We start from the raw sequence: 19,141 nt of genomic DNA, 5'->3' as shown, positions 1-19,141 counted from the left end.
TTGGTGACTTGGCTTCCCGGAGTCTGGGCAACTGAACAATTGAGTCTACGGAGACTTTTGTGAATATATCAAATATATAATCTAGTATTGTCCGCGACATCGGCCCATGTACTGAACCACGGTTGATGCACATGTCACACGGGAAGCAACAGGAAGGCTACTGAAGCGCCTGACCTTTGCACGAAGTCTCAGATCCACGGTCATTGCAAGGACTATGTTTGAGATGTGTCACGTATGCGAGGCTATAGGTAAAACTATCCCGTCGGTGAACTTGAACGTCAGGGGCTAATCAATACCTATACGTACTCCATGATATAGCCATTGTATAATATCGGACGATGGTTCCCCGCTGACAGAAAGACCATCTTTCTTTTGCGAACAATAGAAATGACCCCACGCAAGTTAGCCTGGACCCAACTACTATTAGTCGCGGACTAATTTACTGAGTAAGGTATGTTCATTGACACAATGTCAGATGCACGTGATTGTCTTCTTCCTTTATGATTACGTGAGGAGCTACCGTTCCTGGCCAATGGCGTTGTTTGAGACCTGAATCGACTCTCTGCCCCTCCCCACTATGAGTCGATGACTGAGGCACGGAAGTATTAGTTAAGTTAGTAGTTAGTGAGCTCGGCCCCGATCATAATAATACAGTAATCCGGACCGATTCACCTCCTTTGGTCTGATCAATAATTTTCTTTATTCCACTTCATCTCAGCGCAAACTTCCCCTGAACTGCCGCTGCCGCTGTCGCTGTTGACGATGTGGCATGCTCCACCTATACTGTCATGTCCTTCCATAGTCCACCACTTCCAGCACAACAACGCCCGCCTGTACCCACTGTGACCTCGCCAGCCTTATCTGCGACGCACTCCCGACAAGATTCGGAGAGTCTCAGTCATGGCCAGGCTGCGATCGTTGTTGATCATCACACCGACCCTCATTCCTCGCACGAGCTGCATAGCATACGCAGCTGTGTTACCTGCCGTCGGAGGAAAGTCCGCTGCAACAAGCGATCGCCGTGCTCGAATTGTGTCAAGGCGGGGATCGAGTGTATTTTCCCCCCACCTGGAAGGGCGCCCCGCAAATCGAAGCGGCCACAAGATGCGGAGCTCCTGTCTCGACTCAGGCGCCTGGAGGGTGTCATCGAGCATCTGAACGAGAAACGAACAGCGTCGCTATCGGATACGCCTTCCCCAGGCCAATCGCGCAGTGAGAACGTGAGCACACAGGGTCCGCCGGCGCCTCACGCAGGCCCCGGCGATGGCGACGGGTGTCCGCTGATGCTGGATGCTGCTAATGTGGACCCCCGCAGGCCTCTGCCCACGCGAAACATGGAGCATGAATTTGGACGACTGGTTATCGATGAGGGCCGGAGTCGTTATGTGAGCAATCGGTTCTGGGCCAGTCTCGGTGATGAGGTGAGCCGATTTCTTGCTTCCTTTATGTCGTTTATGATGAGGCACTTTTCAGGTATTGACAGAGGGATACGTGTTAGATCGAAGAGCTTCAGGATATCCTCGACCCATCAGCGTCGGAGGACGAGGATTACCCCTCTCCAGAGTCGTCGTCGACTCACTCCGCCAACCATGACGGCTTCCTATTCGGATTTTACTCGCTTTCCCATTCCCTTCGCGGCTTCCTGCCACCATCATCGAAGATCCCGGTGCTCTGGAATTTGTACTACGAGAATGTGGCGCCGCTGGTCCCCGTCGTCCATAAACCTACAGCCAAACAGCTTTTTACGATCGCCGCCCAGGACCCGGGCAGCTTAGATAAAAACCAGGAAGCACTTTTCCTGGCGATGTGCTTAGTGGCGGTCATCAGCTTGTCTCATGAGCAGTGTGTCATCCAGTTAGATGAGGACCGTGATGCTGCTGTGAAACGTTATCGATTTGCGGTCGAGCAAGCTCTGGCGAAGGCCAATTTCCTGAACACGCAGAACTTGATGTTACTGCAAGCCGCTGTCATTTTTCTTATTGGTATCCGTCGTGAGGATGATACTAAGTTCGTGTGGTCTATGACGGCTCTCGTTCTTCGCCTCGCGCAAGGTCTTGGTCTTCACCGGGATGGGACGAAGTTCGGATTAAAGCCCTTTGATACGGAAATGCGCCGAAGACTGTGGTGGCATATCTGTTTGTTGGACATTCGGTCGTCCGAAGACCATGGCACTGATTCGCAGATCCACGAACGGATTTATGATACTCGGCTTCCACTGAACGTCAATGATGATGACATTACGCCGGACATGCAAGAGCCGCCCCCGGAGAGAATTGGCTTTACCGAGGTGACCTTCTGTCTGATCCGCTGCGATATCACAGTAGCCCTTCGGCGGGTGAGCTATGCCTGCCCTAATGGCCACCTCACTCCAGGTACTCGACCAGTGTCCGCGGATAACTGCGGAAACCTGATCAAAGCCATCAATGCCCGCATCGAGGAACGATACATCAAACACTGTGACATGAACGTGCCAATTCAATGGGTTTGCGCTACCGTCGCTCGGCTCATTCTCACGAAACTATGGCTTGTGATTCACCATCCCATGACTCGGCCTGACCGTGACGTTGCTCTGACGAGTGCAAATCGAGAGAGCTTGTTCGCAACTTCTGTGGAGGTTGCCGAATTCGCGCGCCTACTTGGGGCCGACAAGAACACATTTAAGTGGAGCTGGCTCTTTGCCACGAACATGCAATGGCATGCCATCGCATTTGTCTTATCGGAGCTCTGTGTACGCCCGTTGAGCCCTCTGACCGACCGTGCTTGGGAGGCTGTAAGCAATCTTTACCGAGATTGGGTACGCAACAGCAAACAACGGAAGGGCATGCTTTGGCGACCGCTGTCAAGGCTCATGAAGCGCGCGGCCGCCCACAGAGCAAAGCAAGAAGAGATGCGAACACAGCTGGGTCTCAATGTCGGCTCTTTTCAGTCCGTGCCATTCACTGGTGGCACTGGACCCTCAATTCTTCAAGCCCCTCCCATATTACCCCAGCCTCTTGCGCAACGAGAATCTCAAATATCATCTGCCATGCCAGAGGGGGGTACGTTGTCTAATGCAAACGGACTTGATATCGATCTTCGAAAGGGGCCGATGGACGCAATCATCAATTTGTTCCCCGGCGTTGACTGGTTGTCTCCTCAAGCGGCAGCTATGGCGGCAGCCATGGAGCAGCCAACTACAACTCCTGGGGACGCATCGATGAACTCATTCGCCGGACCAGTGCCCATGCAGCAGAACGAGAACAAGCCGGACCCTCAGCTCAATTGGGAGGAGTGGGATAGGGTCATGCACGACTTCCAGATGGATTTACAAGAAGCCAACACCGAAAACCCTTTTGCGAATATCTCTGACTGGCTTGCCTGATGCGCCTGTGCGGCAAGGAAGCGCACCATGCACCTGAAGTGTGCTTTATATACCCTCTAATCCAGCCGTGGCCCTAAGAGGCATTTCGCCCTTCGCTCGAGCGGGCTCAGTGTTGTGGTATAACTGGCGAACCTTCTCAATTATTCTCATGCGAAACCCCCCTCTTCACGATGCAGAAATACCCCTCTCCAATCTTAATCACAATGAATCGATGAATATGATATAATGACGATGTGTATAATAAGTCTGAATGTTACCAGGATGTTTTCTTGAGGTTGTATGAGACTTGGCCACGGTGACTACCATATCAGATCTGCTACAACCATGTACTGTATCATAGTAGAACACCCCCAGACTTGCACATATCAGCGATCAGCAAACAGAACTTCGTGTAACGTACGGATACCGTACAGTGAATCTACTAGTAGATAAGCCCCGGCCGATAACAGCGCATATCACGTGACTTCGCGTAACGGACAGCTTGCGTAATGAATCCCCGAGGTACACCACCGACCGACTCCGCCGATATCCAGACACTCTCTCACCCTGTCAGTCTTTCTCTTTCTCACGATCTTTCACACCAATTGACTCCCAATCCGAGACGAAAGACCCAGGCAACCCAATCTCAAAAAAAGCCATGCCTTCCAAACGCACCGCCGCCGCCGGCCCCGTCCCCGCACCCTCACCTCCAACTATACCTTCATCCTCCACCACCACCGCTGCTGCTGCTCCTGCCTCCTCCTCCTCCCTCTCCTCCGGCCCCAAGACCCTAACCACCAACTCCTCCGTCCTCGACATCGCCCACACCGTGTGGCAGCAATACCTCGCCACGACCCCGCAGCGCACGCTCCTGCTCGACGCCTTCATGGGCTTTTTGGTCCTGGTCGGCGGCGTGCAATTCCTCTACTGTGTTCTGGCCGGCAATTACGTGAGTTCACTTACTTTTCCTCCTTGTGTTTTACCCCAAACCTTCCTTGTGTATTCGACTTTTGTGTGTCTGTATGCATGGCAGGGTATGTTATGGAAACCATGGCTAACTGTTTCCTTCCCTCCCAAACATAGCCCTTCAACGCCTTCCTGAGCGGCTTCTCGGCGGCGGTGGGCCAGTTCGTGCTTACCGCGAGTTTGCGCATGCAGACTTCCTCTTCTTCGGCTGCGGCTGCGGCGGTCGTGTCTGGTGGGAAGGGGGCGAAGGGGAAAGCTGCTGCGCTGGGAAATGAGACTGGGGGGAATGGGATTTCGCATGAGAGGTGAGTTTTTCTTTCTTTTTAGGGGGTTTGTGAGTGAATTGGGTATGGGTGTCGGAGGGGGGAGGGGAGGGGGACTGGGTTGGGTTGGGTTGAATTCGGACTGAGCTGGACTGGACTGAGCTGGACCAAGCTGACTCCTTCGGGAATTAGGGCGTTCGCGGATTATATCTTCGGGAGCTTGATCTTGCATTTCTTCTGTATCAACTTTATTAACTGAGTGGATGCCCGGGTTGGATTTCGAGGGCGTGAAGGTAGTGACCGGGGGTGCGAGGTTGGGTTTGGGTGGGACGGATTTCGGTGAGTGGGATCAGGACTATTCGAGGGTTAAGATAACTGGTGCTGGACTGGGCGCGAAGTGAAGGTTCAACGTTGCAGCTTGAAGAAGATCCCTGGTGGACTTGATGCTGTAACTCTGATCTGTCTGGTCTGGTCTGGTCTGGTCCGATCTTCCTGGTTGTAAAGTTAGTTGAAGGAAAAGAACAAGAGTCGATGGTGTCGACTATGTTAGTCTCATCCTCGAGAGGTACCTGATTCCCAGTCGTGATAGTACTCGAGTTTCCGTGGGATCTACTTCCGTAATTCATGTCGTGTCGGAGCAAGATCCGGCAAACAGGTGCACGGTCTCCGTTGGACTCTCATTTGAAGTATGCTCATGTTCATGCTCATAACTCTTTGCCAAGATCGGGGTATACCTCTATATGTACTGTACATACAACAACAACAATCAAAATGCCCGTCCAGGTCTTCTTTTCACCTGGGGCTTCTTCACCACACTTCCCCCTCCTCCTCCTGCTCCTCCGCCACCTCCAGCTCCAACTCCATTGCGTGAAGAGCTGGAGGCAGTCACACCTCCAACACGGCGGGCTGTGGCAGCCGGCCGACGGACTACGGAACTGCCCACTTCGATCTCCTGCCGGCGTCGGGAGGGGTCATTGCGCTCCTGCTCCCTCTGCTTTTCCGCGGCGGCCCGTTCCCGATCCGCGGCCATTTGCGTTTCGATCTCCATGCGCCGATTGAACTCCTGTTCGGTGACTCGGCGCTCGCGCTGAGAATAGCCCTTTTCTTTGACTGAGTAGAAGACGCCTCCGAGTTCGGCGAGCCACTGCATACAAGAATACTCCACGGTCAGTTTAAGATCATGATGGCGATGAGGATGAGGGGGCAATGATGATGGGGCGGGATGGGAATGGCGGGGGATCACAACTTACGTGTGGGTCGACAGCCGTGACGGTGGACATATACTCCTTGCTGGTGAGTATCAACTCATGATACACCACGTATTCGGGCACATAGCCCAGACCATACAGAGCACTCGTCGGGTGCAGTTGCATGCTCACGCTGGTGCGGAGATTGAGGAACTCGCCGATGCCCTTGACGCGCGCGGCCTGGTGGTAGAATCCGGAGCAGATGCACTTGCGGATGACATCCCAGTCGGTTCCACAGCTGACGAGGGGCATCTTCTGCACCGTCATGATGTCGTGCAGCTGGTCTCGGACCTCACGGGCGCGTCGAAGGGCTTTGGCGTGCAGGAAATGGCGGGTACACCAGCCGTCGGAGTAGCCGTTGGCCTTCCATTGCGTGTAGACATGGAGGAGCGTGAGGTGATCCGACTCGGGGACAAAGAATTTCTCTCGCGCGGCGTCGGATTCCTCCTGACGTTCTTTGGGGCGGTAGAATACGCTCGGAACGGACAGCATGGAGACGATGCTGAGCATCTCCTCGCTACACCCGTATTCCTCGGAGGCTTTGATGAGCAATTTTGCGAGCGGAGGGTCCATGGGAAATGGAGTCATCCGCCGACCCAGGTGGGTGAGGTCACCAAGGTTATCGAGCGCCCCCAAAGACCAGAGTTCGAAAAGCGATGTGGTGATCGTCTCCTGCGGCGGAGGATCCATGAAATCAAAATCCAGGAGATCCTTGACACCGAGAGACTTGAGCAGGAGGACGGTATTGGAGAGACTGGTGCGCTGAATTTCGGGGATGGTCTGCAAATAGAGTTCGTTCTTGTAGGCGACCTCCGTATACAATCGATATGCTTTGCCAGGCCCTGTCCGACCGGCACGTCCCGAGCGCTGGTTGGCGTTGGCCTGAGAGATTGGTGTGATCTGCAGCGTATCCATACCCATCCGAGGGTTGTATACTTTCAACTTAGAATAACCCGAGTCCACCACGAACATGATTCCGTCGACCGTCAAACTGGTTTCAGCGATGTTTGTGGCAACAATCACTTTGCGCACCCCGTTCTCGGCCCGTTCGAAGATTTTCGCTTGCTGCTCCGCGGGCATCTGACTGTAAATGGGCAGAATGCTGAGCTTTGGTGGATCGTTCAGTAGCTTTAGCCGTTCGTCCACCAGTTCGCATGTAGCCTCGATATCCTCCTGACCTGTCATGAAAACAAGGATATCACCCGGTCCTTGCGATACGTGAATGGCCAAGACCTGCTTGACCGCACTGTCCACATAGTCTTCGCATGGGGTACGCGAGAAGTGGACATCAACGGGGAAAGTCCGTCCAGGGATGATGAATTCAGGTGCGCCGCCGTAGAATCGAGAGAAGCGTTCGGCGTTCATTGTAGCTGATGTCACTATCAACTTAAGATCCCTGCGTCGGGCCAGCACCTTTTTCAAAAGTCCCATGAGGACATCAGTGTTAAGAGCTCTCTCGTGCGCCTCATCCATGATGATGCAGGAGTATTTATCGAGGTCCTGCTGAACCAACGATTCTCGTAATAGGACGCCGTCAGTCATATACTTGATGACCGTCTTGCTACTCGTACAGTCCTCGAAACGGATCGCATAGCCCACCTCTTCTCCCAGGTCCACCTCCATCTCCTCGCTTACTCGTTTGGCAACACTCATAGCAGCCACCCGTCGAGGCTGCGTACACCCGATCATTCCAAACTTCGAATAGCCGTCTTCGTGCAGAAACTGTGTCAGTTGGGTCGTTTTACCAGACCCCGTTTCACCGACGACCACCACCACCTGGTTATCTCGTATCACCCGCAGCAAGTCCTCTCTCACGGCGAACGCCGGAAGGAACTCTCTTTGCTCGCGGAGCGTCTTGCTCTTGCTGAATGAGCTCTGCCCACCCTCGTCCTTTTTCAGGTGTTTGGCAAACTTGTTTCCGCTCTTGTATGCCTCCTCCACGGGCACTGCGACCGCACTGTCCCCCTCGTCCTCCTTGACACCCATCAGATTTCCGAGGGCCGTGCCCGCCATCGTTGTTGCTTCCTGCGCCTGCTTCTGGCGTTCCCGCTGCTGACGCCTTTCACGCACCACTTTGCTTCCCTTGCGACTGAAGACAGCCATGTCACTCTGCGGATCCCGGACAGCGGAGATGGGCTCCAGCTGTTTTGTGAAAATCGTGCGGCCATCGAGGAACGGTGGGCGGAGATCGTGAACCAGCAAATGGACTCGAGTTCCTTCTTCGTCTTCGGGCATGAAGTCCCCATCGAAGTCCCTTCTCTGAGCGACACCGGACGTGAGCATTCGGTTGGTTTCCCAGTTGTCAATGTCCTTGCGCTTCGCGTCGCGCAACGGGCCCGGCAGGTTGGAGCTTTTCAGCCTCTTGGCTGGGGGCATGTCGTCCGGCGCCATTCTGAAATGTTGGTGTAGAAGTTTTGGGAGGAGACAAAGTAAACAGCGCAAGTTATTGACTTTTGGAAAATGTCTGCGAGAAGGGCCACAGCTGATTGCTTGAGCCCTCCTGGCGATGAGTTGGGATAGCTTCGGAGGAGGATTCGATGGACTATCGGGCGATGGGCGATAGTGTCACCATGCAAACCCTGCAAACAGATGTCAAACACGTGATTGATACACAACACCCAATGACGCAGATTTAGAGCTCATTTCGGGGGCAAGACAAGATCGCAGTTGCAGTCTAAGTGATTGCACTACGAACTACGATAGCCCAAGTTTAGATTCTTACTGAGCTCCAACTTGCACGTGGCAGCGCTGTGAGTGGACCCGGATTCAGTATTGGCTTCCAGTTCCCTCTGCCTGGTCCGCCGCCGCCGCCGCCGCGGATATCGAACCAACGCCCCGCATCGCAACTCCAGCCCAGCTTTGCAAGTACGCTGCGTGTACCGAATATCGACAAAATGGCCAGTCAAGCACAGATTAACCCTAAGAAGCAGCAGGGTATGTCTGTACAAGCTTGAGTTCCTGTTCTAATGTTCAAGGGTTTCGTGCTGATCGTTTGCAGAGCTTCAGCTCCAGTACACCAATTACAAAAACACACTGCAGCAGTTAGCACAAAAGATCGGCGATATCGAGCAGGAAGCAGAGGAGCACAAGTTAGTCTTCCCTGCTTTACTCCCAACCTGTTTTAGCTGTTCAAGCATGGATCGCTAATGCCAGCGTGCTGTCGTTAGACTTGTGATCGAGACACTCGAACCTCTTCCCAAGGATAGAAAATGTTTCCGCATGGTCAATGGGGTTCTGGTTGAACGGACCGTCGAAGACGTTCTTCCCTCCCTCAAAACGAATTCGGACGGCCTGAAGCAGGTCTTAGATGAACTGCTGAAGCAATACAAGTCGAAGCAGTCGGATCTTGACAACTGGAAGGTTCGTCATTTCATGCCAATCCTCGTGAGAAGGACCCGCTCTGACCTGGATCTCCCTTTACAGAAGAAGAACAACATTCAGGTCGTACAGCCATAGGAGAACAATAATCTGAGAGTTACCACGGTCCATTGATTACCTTTCATATATCCCTTGGTGCCATCTTTGGAGGAATCAAACGGAGAGCAGGGCAGGAGCAGCATTATTTGGAGCCCACAGCCATCTTGACAGCCTCTTGACTTCGCTTCCATTGCGACATCCCATGGACTGAACAATTCGTGGCTCATGGTATCTGCTATGACAGGACTTTGCCAATTTCGCTCGCATAGGACGAGGACGATGGGTGGCAGCTAAACACAAACCAGTACTTTGTTACAGGACGGTCGGGGCCCTGAATGCACTCATGCCTAATTGTTAGGTTCACCTCTGGGGATGATTTCATATCAGGCCATAAAGCTGAAGTCTGAGGCGCTGATTTCAAGGTTTTGATCATCCCTGACAGCAAATAGTGTATAATACAACTTCCGTGCCTTTTTCACCTTGTTTGATGACTCTGCCTTCCAGGGTGCATCGCCACCGGTTCAAATGTTCTATCACTATTGTTACCGCAATCTTTGTCTACAACGCAGGAATTTTAGTAATTGACATAGTCAGAGAGGGCGTCGTCTAGCCAGGAATTCTCCGATAACGCTTATGCAACCCAAGAGAAGGTGTGGCTCGGCTGAGTTGGCCCCTGTGGAACAAGGCGTCTGAAGTAAACATCTGCTGTACTCGTCTGCAGTTGGCCGATTCGAGGCCGGATCACGACAGCTGCACGAAAGCACATTGCTCCTGACTTCATCTGATAGAGTCTTGTTCCCGAGATTTCCTACTGGCTGCTTCATGTCAGCCTTGGGAGTAGATCTGGAACTATCCCGATGCATGTAGGTGTGTGTGTGTGTGTGTGTGACACGTTCAATGGCTAGCAAGCTCTCAGCCAATTTTGTTTGACAGATGATCTTCGAGGCTGATATGCCGACCTTGTCCTCTTGGGGAGCGAGTAGCTTGGGTAGAAGCCACCTGGATTCTATGTAGTAGAGAGCGGCAAGTGATGGATGCCCTCATCCACACCTTCGCAGATTGGGCTGCGGAGTAGAACTTTCTGTGGCTTTTGCCTAATCGGCACCTTTTCCAAAAGTATACAGTACTTCATGCCGAGTAGGGCTCTGGAATGTGATGAGACGAAGAGATGCATGAAAGTTCAGGTTCCCCAAATAGATGGCTGGCCCAGATTGTCAGGAAACGCTGTTGATGCCTGACGCCATGTACAGTACACATTCCGTCAGTCCTCATAGGGCACGTAATGACATAAGAGATTGATACAGTTCAGTCGGCACGGATCCTGAGACAAAGGACATAGCAAGCGAGGCATTATTATGAGTGCTATGATATCTTAAGGTTGCTGAAGGAAGTTTGGCCGGCCCACTTGTCCTTGACATTGATTGGAGCATTGGTCTCAGAGGTACGGAGTACTCTATGTATAGATAGTGATAAGAAGTAACCGATAAACATTTCTGCGCATGTAAGAGCTATGTGACTAGGTCTCTTGAAACGCGATAGAAGTTGCTCAGCGTCAGAATTTGGGGTCAAGCGTGCATGGCACGTAAGAGATACGAATGTTCTTTGCTATTGTCACTGTCGTTGAAATGGCCTGGAGGATGTTATTGCAGAATGGAAGAAGATAAGGCCGATGGCCAAGAGATCCGGGGCCGATGACGAATGTCACGTGTAATACCGTATCAATACACCCCTCCCTCTCGCACCTCGTGAGCTTGTGAGAAGCTAGTCCTAGAACAGAAAGTGACAGAGCGATACAGCGTTAGAGGGGCGTTATGGAAGTCCTGAGGCCGCCGATGAGCGCTGGTTGCTGGTTTCCCACCGCGGCTCATCGACTCTCAACTTCCTCTCCTCTTCCTCATCGCTCTTCCTTCTCTTCACTCAATCTGGGACATTGGGCGCAACCAAAGTCGTTCATCGTATTCCGCTCATCGTTTCTCTTCGAATAATACTCATCTATCGTGCTTCTCGGGAGCAGGAAACTGTGCATTGCAAATCGCGTCAAAGCTCATTGGCGCTTGGATATATTCATCGCGACAGCCAGGGACTTCTGGTTCGCCAATTGAGAGCTGCGCGCATTGCGGCCGTCTCCAGTCAGACCTGCCCTACGCCCCCCTCCCCCAGTGCCTGCCATTGACTGGCCGGTAAGCCTATTACCTTTTCCCTTACATCGCCCCCCTCTACCCATTCTCAGCGTCCTCGTTTCTTGCATTTCAGTCCAATCACTGTCGTGCTTTGGCTTGCTTTTCTTGTTGGTATCTTTTGTCGCCCAGCTGCGCAACGTGCCACTGCCCCCCCCAAATCCTGTCTGACCCACGGTTACTTCCGTGTTGTATTACCCGCGTCACATTCCGCCCGCCCTGTTGACCTTCTCCCGCGTCCATGAATGCGCGTGCTGCAAAGAGACTTGGACTTTTCAGCTTGCTGACGTTACTATCGCCTCTAGTTTGACAGCTCTAACGTCATTCAGACAGCATTATTTCCGGAAGACCTAGATTGGGGCTTCTCCAATTATAGCAGGACGAAAAAGAAAAGGAACGAAGCCCAAGATCAGTTGTGTATGTTTCCAGAACCTGCCGCAAGCTTGCCCTTACTTCACTGGCCCTCGAATCAGATCGTCCCATTCAACCCATTGCAGCCAATCTCTAGACCAGCAATAATAATAGAGCAATAACAAACAGAGCCATCTTTCGGACCGTGTCTCGTCATCGCAGTCGGAATAACAGATCCTACCAGGCCGTGCTCAGAACGCTAAGGCACACACGCACTATCGCGGAAGCGCTGCCAATCCCCCACACGCGTTGTCACAGTCATCCTTCCCCGTTCAGGCTGTTGTGAAGCGAATCGCTGCCCAGCCAGACACACCTTCAGTACCCTTGGCGCGGCTGTATCATAACGTCCAAGATCGAGAATCCACCACGCCCTGTACGCAGCTCTGACGTGGTTTGCCAACAGAGCAATTAGAGACAGCCCTTCCATCCTAAATCCAGTATCTCTGCACGTTCTCCCGACAGCTAAAAATCATGTCGTCGACCTCCCCCTCGAAGGAACCGGAGGTGGAACCGGAAGTTCAATCGGGTGAAGACCAGGAACAAATGGACAAAGACCAACAAGACTCCCAGGCGCAAGGTCAGGGAGAGTTCGAAGTAAAGGAGCAGGACAGATGGCTACCAATTGCAAATGGTTAGTTGCGTTCCCTTGCAGCTTGTCGCTTCGTCCTGATTTGTGCGTACCTTACCTTCACCTGCTGGTCAACCGCCTTTTGCCCTACTATGATTGCTCGTGCCTCTCCACCGCCTAGGAGGCTGATTCGGTCAATCGTCACCATTCCTTGCTATCCTATTCATCTACCTGCCATCATCTATTTCGGGGATTGATGACCACGAGCCTTTCGGTTCATGTCCCTATTTGTCGTCTGCCACCACTGCCAGCATTCATCCGATTGGGTAGACATGTCTACAGTATGCTATAGCATGCTGGGTGCATTATGCCCATATCCACCGCTTCGTTGTTACTATCACTGCATGCCTGTATAGAATACTGACATCGCCTGTGAAGTGGCTCGCATCATGAAACTAGCTCTACCTGAGAATGCGAAGATCGCGAAGGAGGCCAAGGAGTGTATGCAGGAATGTGTGAGCGAATTCATCTCGTTCATCACCAGTGAAGGTCTGTACAGTCAATATCGTCTCATTATCAGCACTGAAGACTGACTGTCGAGCCTTTGCGTAGCTTCCGACAAATGTCAGCAGGAAAAGCGTAAAACAGTCAACGGAGAGGATATCCTTTTCGCCATGACCTCACTCGGTTTCGAAAACTACGCAGAGGCACTTAAGATCTACTTATCGAAATACCGCGAGGTAAGACTTGTGCAACGCATCCAGCCACTTTGCCCTCGCCGCAACTGGCGAAAGCGTGGTTTGCCTTGAAGAGAACACTGCTGATCTAATCTGCAGACCCAATCCGCGAGAGGAGAGCATCAGAACCGTCCGACAAGCAGTGGGTACAACGCCGGCGGCCCCGTTGGAGGTCCTCCCGGCGCCGGTCCATCCGGACGGCCAGTTGCACCGACGGGTCCGGGGGGCTTCCCTGATACCACGGATGCTGCCAATAACATCATCAACCCAAGCTTGGACCCCTCTGAGCAGGATGCTTCCGCCTACGGCTATCCTCCCATGGTCGGCCAAGCCCACAACGGCACTGGCGGTGATTCCTACTAGAGTAAGCGTCTTTGTGCAGGAGAACCATTCCAACTGACGCAGTGCAATCATAATTGGTTCCAAGGCCATCAACCATATCCCCACGGATGATCTACACACTGTGTCCCAAAATGCACAAAGGAATCCAAGACTGGTTTCACCGTGTATCCAGCCCCTGAGGGCTCACAGTAACATACACGGTTCCTTACTACAAACGTTTCAAACTACACTTCCGGTCCTTACTCCCTTGACAACATAACGTCTCCCCAGGTGGTGCGGCACGAGCATTATGGGGATTTGCTTACTCACGGAACTTGTGACGGACGGAAACTGGGTGAGATTTTTAACTTAAGCAATCCGACAGATTCAGATCTCAGTTCACGGGTGGCGCGCTTATCTTGGCTTTTCATCGGTTGTTTCTTCTGTTACATGAGCTGCGGCTTCTCACTTCCCTGATTTCTCTGGGCACATCAACTGCCTTTTATTGTATTACCCGCTCCGATTCCCAGTTTTTCCTTTCCTTGTTTTGTTCGGAGACTCACCCTGTCTCCTCAATCAGTGTAAAAGAGGCTGTTTTGCATGACCCGGTAGGTCCGGGTATGCTGGTCCCTTCGATCTGGGATCATTTGTATTTATCTGTCTTCGTCGAGTTGTCTCGTCTACACCTATATTCATCTGCTATTCTTAGCTTATTTGTGTGGGCACATGCTTTCGGGCGGTGGATCTTAGTGTTGGCAGATAGAATCAAGCTTGGACATCGCTGTCCTTTAGCGCTTTCGCGGCACAACAAGCTGATTAGGGCTAAATTTTGGTATACTGGTTTTATGACAATTCCATGTTAGGGGGCTATGAATGATAAATGCAGAAAGGTCACCGATATTTTCCCGACATCGATGGTGCTAAATATCAATGAAAAGCCGGGACAAAGCAATGAGAGGGTCATCAAGTCATTATCGTTCGCGCACAGTCCATGTTCTCAAGGAATATCCGGGTAGCTTCAAGACCAATGATATGTGGCAATGACGAGTACGCCATAAATACAAGTGCAATGCAAATGTCAGCCGTGCATCCAGCCCCCATCATGCAAGAGATCCGACAGTGGTGTCTCCTGCCAGTAAATTTGACGCCACTCATCTTCCAATTCAGGAAGACCTTCCATGGCCATGGGAAGGACGGGTTGGTCCATGTCTGCGAAAGAGAACAGCTGCCGCCAATCGAGAGATTCGCGGGGGGCGTCCAGAGTCTCTACCGGAGCCATGTTTGCGGCTGGCATCCAGTGATCGATCGCGTGATTCTGTTGAAGGCCCGCAGAGGTAGTGGAGTTTGGAATGTGTGTCGACTCTGGAGTCGGAACTTCGTAGGAGACAGGCTGTTCCTCCTGCTGTTGTGGAGTGTGTGTAGCTATTGTGCTTGTGGAAGAGCTAGAGGATGAAGTATGGGCCACAATCTTTTCCCGTTCTTGGGAATTGCTGAAACCACGGGGTCTTTCAGTTGTAGCCAAGCGAAGATCCTCCTGAAGGCGCTTGGAATCTTCGAACAACCGTAAGATAGTGGTGGCATGTGACCAGTATCCTGCCAGTTCACGAAGCGAATAAGAAGCTGAATCAAAGCGACGAAGGGCATTAATCGCTAGGACAGGATTTGAGAAGCGAAGCTCCACTCGCACTTGTATCATTGCCGTGAAAAGGGTATGAACAGCGGAGTACCAGAGAATTTTCAAGCGATCATGGAGACGAAGTTCTTCGAAAATCGAGGCTATGACACCTGCAGCTGCGCTACAGATTTCAGCATCGTGTGGTCCGTAGTCATCCGAATATGCAGAGGCTCTTGGATGGGGTCGATGTAGTAAAATGAGGAAGTTGTTATAGGTCAAATGAAGCATAGCAGACCATGGATCCATGTCAGATGCTCGTAAGCGTAATTTGTCTGGAAGCTTCAAGGACCAATTAGCTAGGCTCTCGTCGGCTTCTTGCAACACCGCTTTGCGACGCTCTGGGTTGACTCTCAGTCCGAAACGATTGCGAACAATGTAAGATATCATTGTGCAGAGTTCCGAAAAATGAATCACAAAGTCTGTTTGAACCCCAGGTCCACATCCTTGAAAGTCTGAAAGTGTTAACGAAGACACATCTGAGTCCTCAAGATTACTAAAGGAGACTGTCAGTCCTGGGCATCAACTGTAAGACTTCTGGACCACTTACATAGCTTGTGGGCGTCCATATGAGAGAGATACCATGACATCAAATTGGACTAGGATATGCCAAAGCCTCCTCCACATACGGCGGTCTCGTGAAACAAATCGGCTTGACACAGGATTTCGATGCATTCCAAGTCCTGTGGCAATCCTAGCAGCTACGCCAACCCAGTAATGAGCGTTAGCTGAGACATCATCGTCAGGGCTATCAGAGTGCCAAGTCAAAAGTAGAGCGGCCTGAATCATGATGTCGCGGTTTCGCTCGACACGACTGTCGAATAACCATTTAGCTCGACGAAAGAAGATCTCTTTCAGTGCATCACGCTCGACCTTTTGCCGAGCTACGTGTGCTCCGACTAGAAGTATTGCTTGTAGAAGCAGGATTGGCGGCGGGTCGGCAGGGTCCCGATTCCGGTACTGTGTCATGAAGAGATCCTCATCTATAATGGGATACCCTGGGTTGACGTGGTCAAAGTAAGCCTGAACCAGTTCATCTGCCAGAGCCGGTTCAGGCAAGGTGACAGCATCCATCAAAAGTTGATCGTGGCCTGTTCTCAGTTGGCGCCGAGGTATTTCGTTTCCAGCAAAGTGGTACACGTCGTCGACTTCGTCTCGCTGTTGGCGGATCAAAAAAGACATGTTGGACAGCTCGTGACCGACATAGATCGCTCGCACACCCCGACGGATTTCTCGACTGCCTGATTCTTCCTCGTCGATCAGTTTCACCAATCGTCTTTCCAAATCCGCATGCGAGTCCTGGTCTATGGAGATCTCCGATTCCGTTGGGTGATGGTATGTCTGGGCATCGGAAGTTGGTGAAGAACTGTGATGCTGTTGTTGGTGATCAACATGGTCATTGGTTGTACGATGGAGCGCATGGACATTGACGAGGGAAGTGGCAGCTGCCACAACCTCCGGTTGAACGTTGCGGAAGGCAGTTGTGAAAGCATTTGGCGGAGCAGCAGGAGAAGCAAGATTTGATGGTTTGTGCGTAGGTTCAAAAGCAGGAGGTGGACGACAGCGAATAGGTACAGGGTTCAAGATTGAGCGTGTAGCTAAGCGTTTCTTTTTCTCATGAATGCGGCAGTCTGACTTTCCCGCGGAGCGGCAATTGGAGCAAGGCAACCCGACGAGCCGAGCATCACAGCGAACTTTGCGCCGATGACAGTGAATGCAGGCGGCAGAGCCTGGCGCAGACAGACATTGATGAGGATCCGAGTATTTAAGAAGCGCAGATGATGAGCCAGAGCGAGTACATACCTGACTTGCGCTTAGTCACGCCATTCCCGGTGGGTGGACTGCTATGCGCTGCGGAGGACATAGCCGAAGCATCGATATAGATTCCAGGTCCGGAGACTCGTTACTTCGTCATGCATAATCAGATGCACGAGAGCAGAAGACGGAGATTATGGCATGATTCAGTCTTCGTAATCAAGGCTATGAGAGATCAAGGAACCAAGGAGAGGATTGAAGGAGTGGTGAAGAGAGGAGAGAGGGAGAGGTGGAAAAGGAAGAGGAAGAGGAAGAGGAAGAGGAAGAGGTCACTGAAGAGGGAGACACGCCGACAACAAGCGGGAAAGCGAGAGAGTTGCAAGTGGAATGTGGGGCAGGAACGAGGCCGGGTCTGGGGGAGTCACGTGGCACGTGCGGAGAAAAGGCCACGGCTGGTGCCTTACTTTCCAGAATCCGCATGGAATATTAGGCGGGGTGAGATCAGATTGAACTTCCATGGCCCATTCCACTGGTCAAGAGAAGAATGGAATTTATTCCCATCCTCCCCCTTGTCTACACGCAACATACTGGTCCAGGAAGACGGCTTTCTTCCGGTGACTGTGGAAGGAATCAAGCCGACCCACCGGGATAACCTTTTAGTGTCAAATTTGAATGACTCCCTTATCAAGCAGCCCTATCAACTGTGTGTGACTGGCTCACTGCCTGGATCAAATGGGCCCTTATCAATTCATTCCACCCCCAACAAATGCTTCTTTCAACAAACTGATACGATAAAAAAAATCATGCTCTAGCCATGCATCTCTATTGCTCTCTAATTGAGCTCATTCTAACCGTAAATGAAGCGTTTCCAATTGTTTGCAAATTGCTGAACTCCCTGTTCCAAAGCCCAACCACGAAGCTCGCAGATCTGCCGGCTGATCTGCTCCAATAGCTCGTCCATCTGTGGTCCGGCGGTGTGCAAATCGCTTTCAATGAGGATCTTATCGTCGGGCAGAGCCTTGATAACGTTCATTACCTTCTGAGATGAAGGGTTGCTGAAATTAATGACCGCGGAAAACGAGAAGTAGACGACGGAGGGATTCGATGGATGCAAAAATTGCTTCAACGGGTCCACAGGTCCCGAATACGAGTGCATGCAGATCCGGGGTGGAAAAGGAAGCGGTCGCTCGTTTGCTTGCGCCGAGTCCGATTGCTTCTGATTTTCTTCTTCATCACTCTCAGCAGAGGAATTCCATTCGTTCTGCCGACGATGTCTCTCCCGCCTTGAGACCAATTTCTTCTCATGGCCGGACCAAAGCTTCTTGAACAGATCAAAGACCGCCCCATGTGCTTGAACACTGTGCACAGAAACCGGTCGACCTAGCTCCCCGGCAAGACGTAACTGCGCTTCAAGGACAGCCTTCTGGTGGCTCAGCTGCACCCGATGAGGGCTGAGAGTCCTGCCCTCACGTGAACCGGGCGTCACTGTCTCGTCCCGCTTCAGCTGGTCGTCTTGGGTCCACGCATTGGGCAGCCGAAATGCGCGATCAAGGCCGATTTCGCCCACAAGGGAGCTGGGATAAGCCTCTAGGCGTGAGCGCGTGTCTGCGATCAGCTGCGAAAGCGGCTTGGGGTCCGGCAAGGAGGCGATAAACTCATCTTCCGGTGCCGGTGTAAGGACTTTCTTGTAGTGTTGTGCCTTTCGATCGTCCCGCGGAGAACTGTCAGGTTCTGCAGAGTCTGTAAGGTCGTCGAGAATCTGGTGCGAGAACCACGGATGCCAGCCAAAGCATGGCAGCACAGGCGGTGGTTTTGTGCCTGTCGCATCAATTTCATTTTTGCTCAATGACATCGCAGTTTCGAGAACCAAATCTTGATCTTCTCCCCGGGTAGCCATGACCGTCAAGGTCGTTGCTTTTATTTGTGGAATCGTTTCAATTGACGACATCGTATCGGTGGGATGGCAATGAGCGTCGTAAACACCCAAGTACCACGGAAACTCGTCATTGTGCTTTGTGTCTGACATTTACACAACAATAAGATGGTGAAGGTGGCGAGTAGCAGGTAGAGAGACTGGGGAAGACGGAAATCGGAGATGATGGGCGGTATTTACAGTACGAGGATGAGGATGTTGTTGCAGTGACGTAACAGTATCGGGTTCATCAGAACCAGAACAGGTAGCGCACTAGCTACTGCTATACTTCATGTATTTGCTAGGATATAATAATCCAGGTACTTCTTTCTTTCTCTCCCTGAAATATGTAAGC

At 51.9% G+C, this 19,141-nt stretch overlaps 6 protein-coding genes across 6 annotated transcripts; 4 read left to right on the top strand and 2 right to left on the bottom strand.

Annotated features, from left to right (window-relative positions):
• The first annotated feature begins 671 nt into the window (after positions 1–671).
• BO72DRAFT_396467 (putative C6 transcription factor) lies at positions 672–3,630 on the top strand. Its single transcript, XM_040942031.1, has 2 exons — positions 672–1,421; positions 1,499–3,630. Exons 1-2 carry the CDS (start codon positions 789–791, stop codon positions 3,359–3,361), a joined length of 2,496 nt encoding a protein of 831 aa, XP_040805120.1. The 5' UTR covers positions 672–788; the 3' UTR covers positions 3,362–3,630.
• Positions 3,631–3,883: 253 nt separating this feature from the next.
• On the top strand, positions 3,884–5,011 carry BO72DRAFT_238996 (putative oligosaccharyl transferase subunit Dad1). The gene is made up of 3 exons (XM_040939914.1): positions 3,884–4,289; positions 4,424–4,611; positions 4,762–5,011. Exons 1-3 carry the CDS (start codon positions 3,999–4,001, stop codon positions 4,826–4,828), a joined length of 546 nt encoding a protein of 181 aa, XP_040805119.1. The 5' UTR covers positions 3,884–3,998; the 3' UTR covers positions 4,829–5,011.
• A 3,699-nt stretch (positions 5,012–8,710) lies between these two features.
• BO72DRAFT_369786 (putative prefoldin subunit 2) lies at positions 8,711–9,272 on the top strand (the record flags this gene model as incomplete). The annotated part of the gene is made up of 4 exons (XM_040940930.1): positions 8,711–8,750; positions 8,815–8,905; positions 8,984–9,176; positions 9,240–9,272. 4 exons carry the CDS (start codon positions 8,711–8,713, stop codon positions 9,270–9,272), a joined length of 357 nt encoding a protein of 118 aa, XP_040805118.1.
• A 2,848-nt stretch (positions 9,273–12,120) lies between these two features.
• On the top strand, positions 12,121–13,810 carry BO72DRAFT_238948 (nuclear transcription factor Y subunit beta). The gene is made up of 5 exons (XM_040939913.1): positions 12,121–12,452; positions 12,828–12,938; positions 13,002–13,129; positions 13,226–13,490; positions 13,554–13,810. The coding sequence occupies exons 1-4, from the start codon at positions 12,293–12,295 to the stop codon at positions 13,487–13,489; spliced, it is 663 nt and encodes a 220-aa protein (XP_040805117.1). The 5' UTR covers positions 12,121–12,292; the 3' UTR covers position 13,490; positions 13,554–13,810.
• A 435-nt stretch (positions 13,811–14,245) lies between these two features.
• BO72DRAFT_524580 (acetamidase regulatory protein) lies at positions 14,246–17,389 on the bottom strand. The gene is made up of 3 exons (XM_040949887.1): positions 16,923–17,389; positions 15,670–16,849; positions 14,246–15,615 (listed from the first exon to the last, which is right to left on the bottom strand). Exons 1-3 carry the CDS (start codon positions 16,981–16,983, stop codon positions 14,526–14,528), a joined length of 2,331 nt encoding a protein of 776 aa, XP_040805116.1. The 5' UTR covers positions 16,984–17,389; the 3' UTR covers positions 14,246–14,525.
• A 150-nt stretch (positions 17,390–17,539) lies between these two features.
• Positions 17,540–19,089, bottom strand: BO72DRAFT_444656 (TatD family hydrolase). The gene has a single exon (XM_040943869.1). It carries the CDS (start codon positions 18,769–18,771, stop codon positions 17,722–17,724), a length of 1,050 nt encoding a protein of 349 aa, XP_040805115.1. The 5' UTR covers positions 18,772–19,089; the 3' UTR covers positions 17,540–17,721.
• Positions 19,090–19,141: the final 52 nt, after the last annotated feature.

The sequence above is a fragment of the Aspergillus fijiensis genome (assembly GCF_003184825.1).
Source record: "Aspergillus fijiensis CBS 313.89 unplaced genomic scaffold BO72scaffold_6, whole genome shotgun sequence".
Lineage (NCBI taxonomy): Eukaryota > Fungi > Ascomycota > Eurotiomycetes > Eurotiales > Aspergillaceae > Aspergillus > Aspergillus fijiensis.
This window is presented reverse-complemented; position numbering and strand designations above follow the sequence as displayed.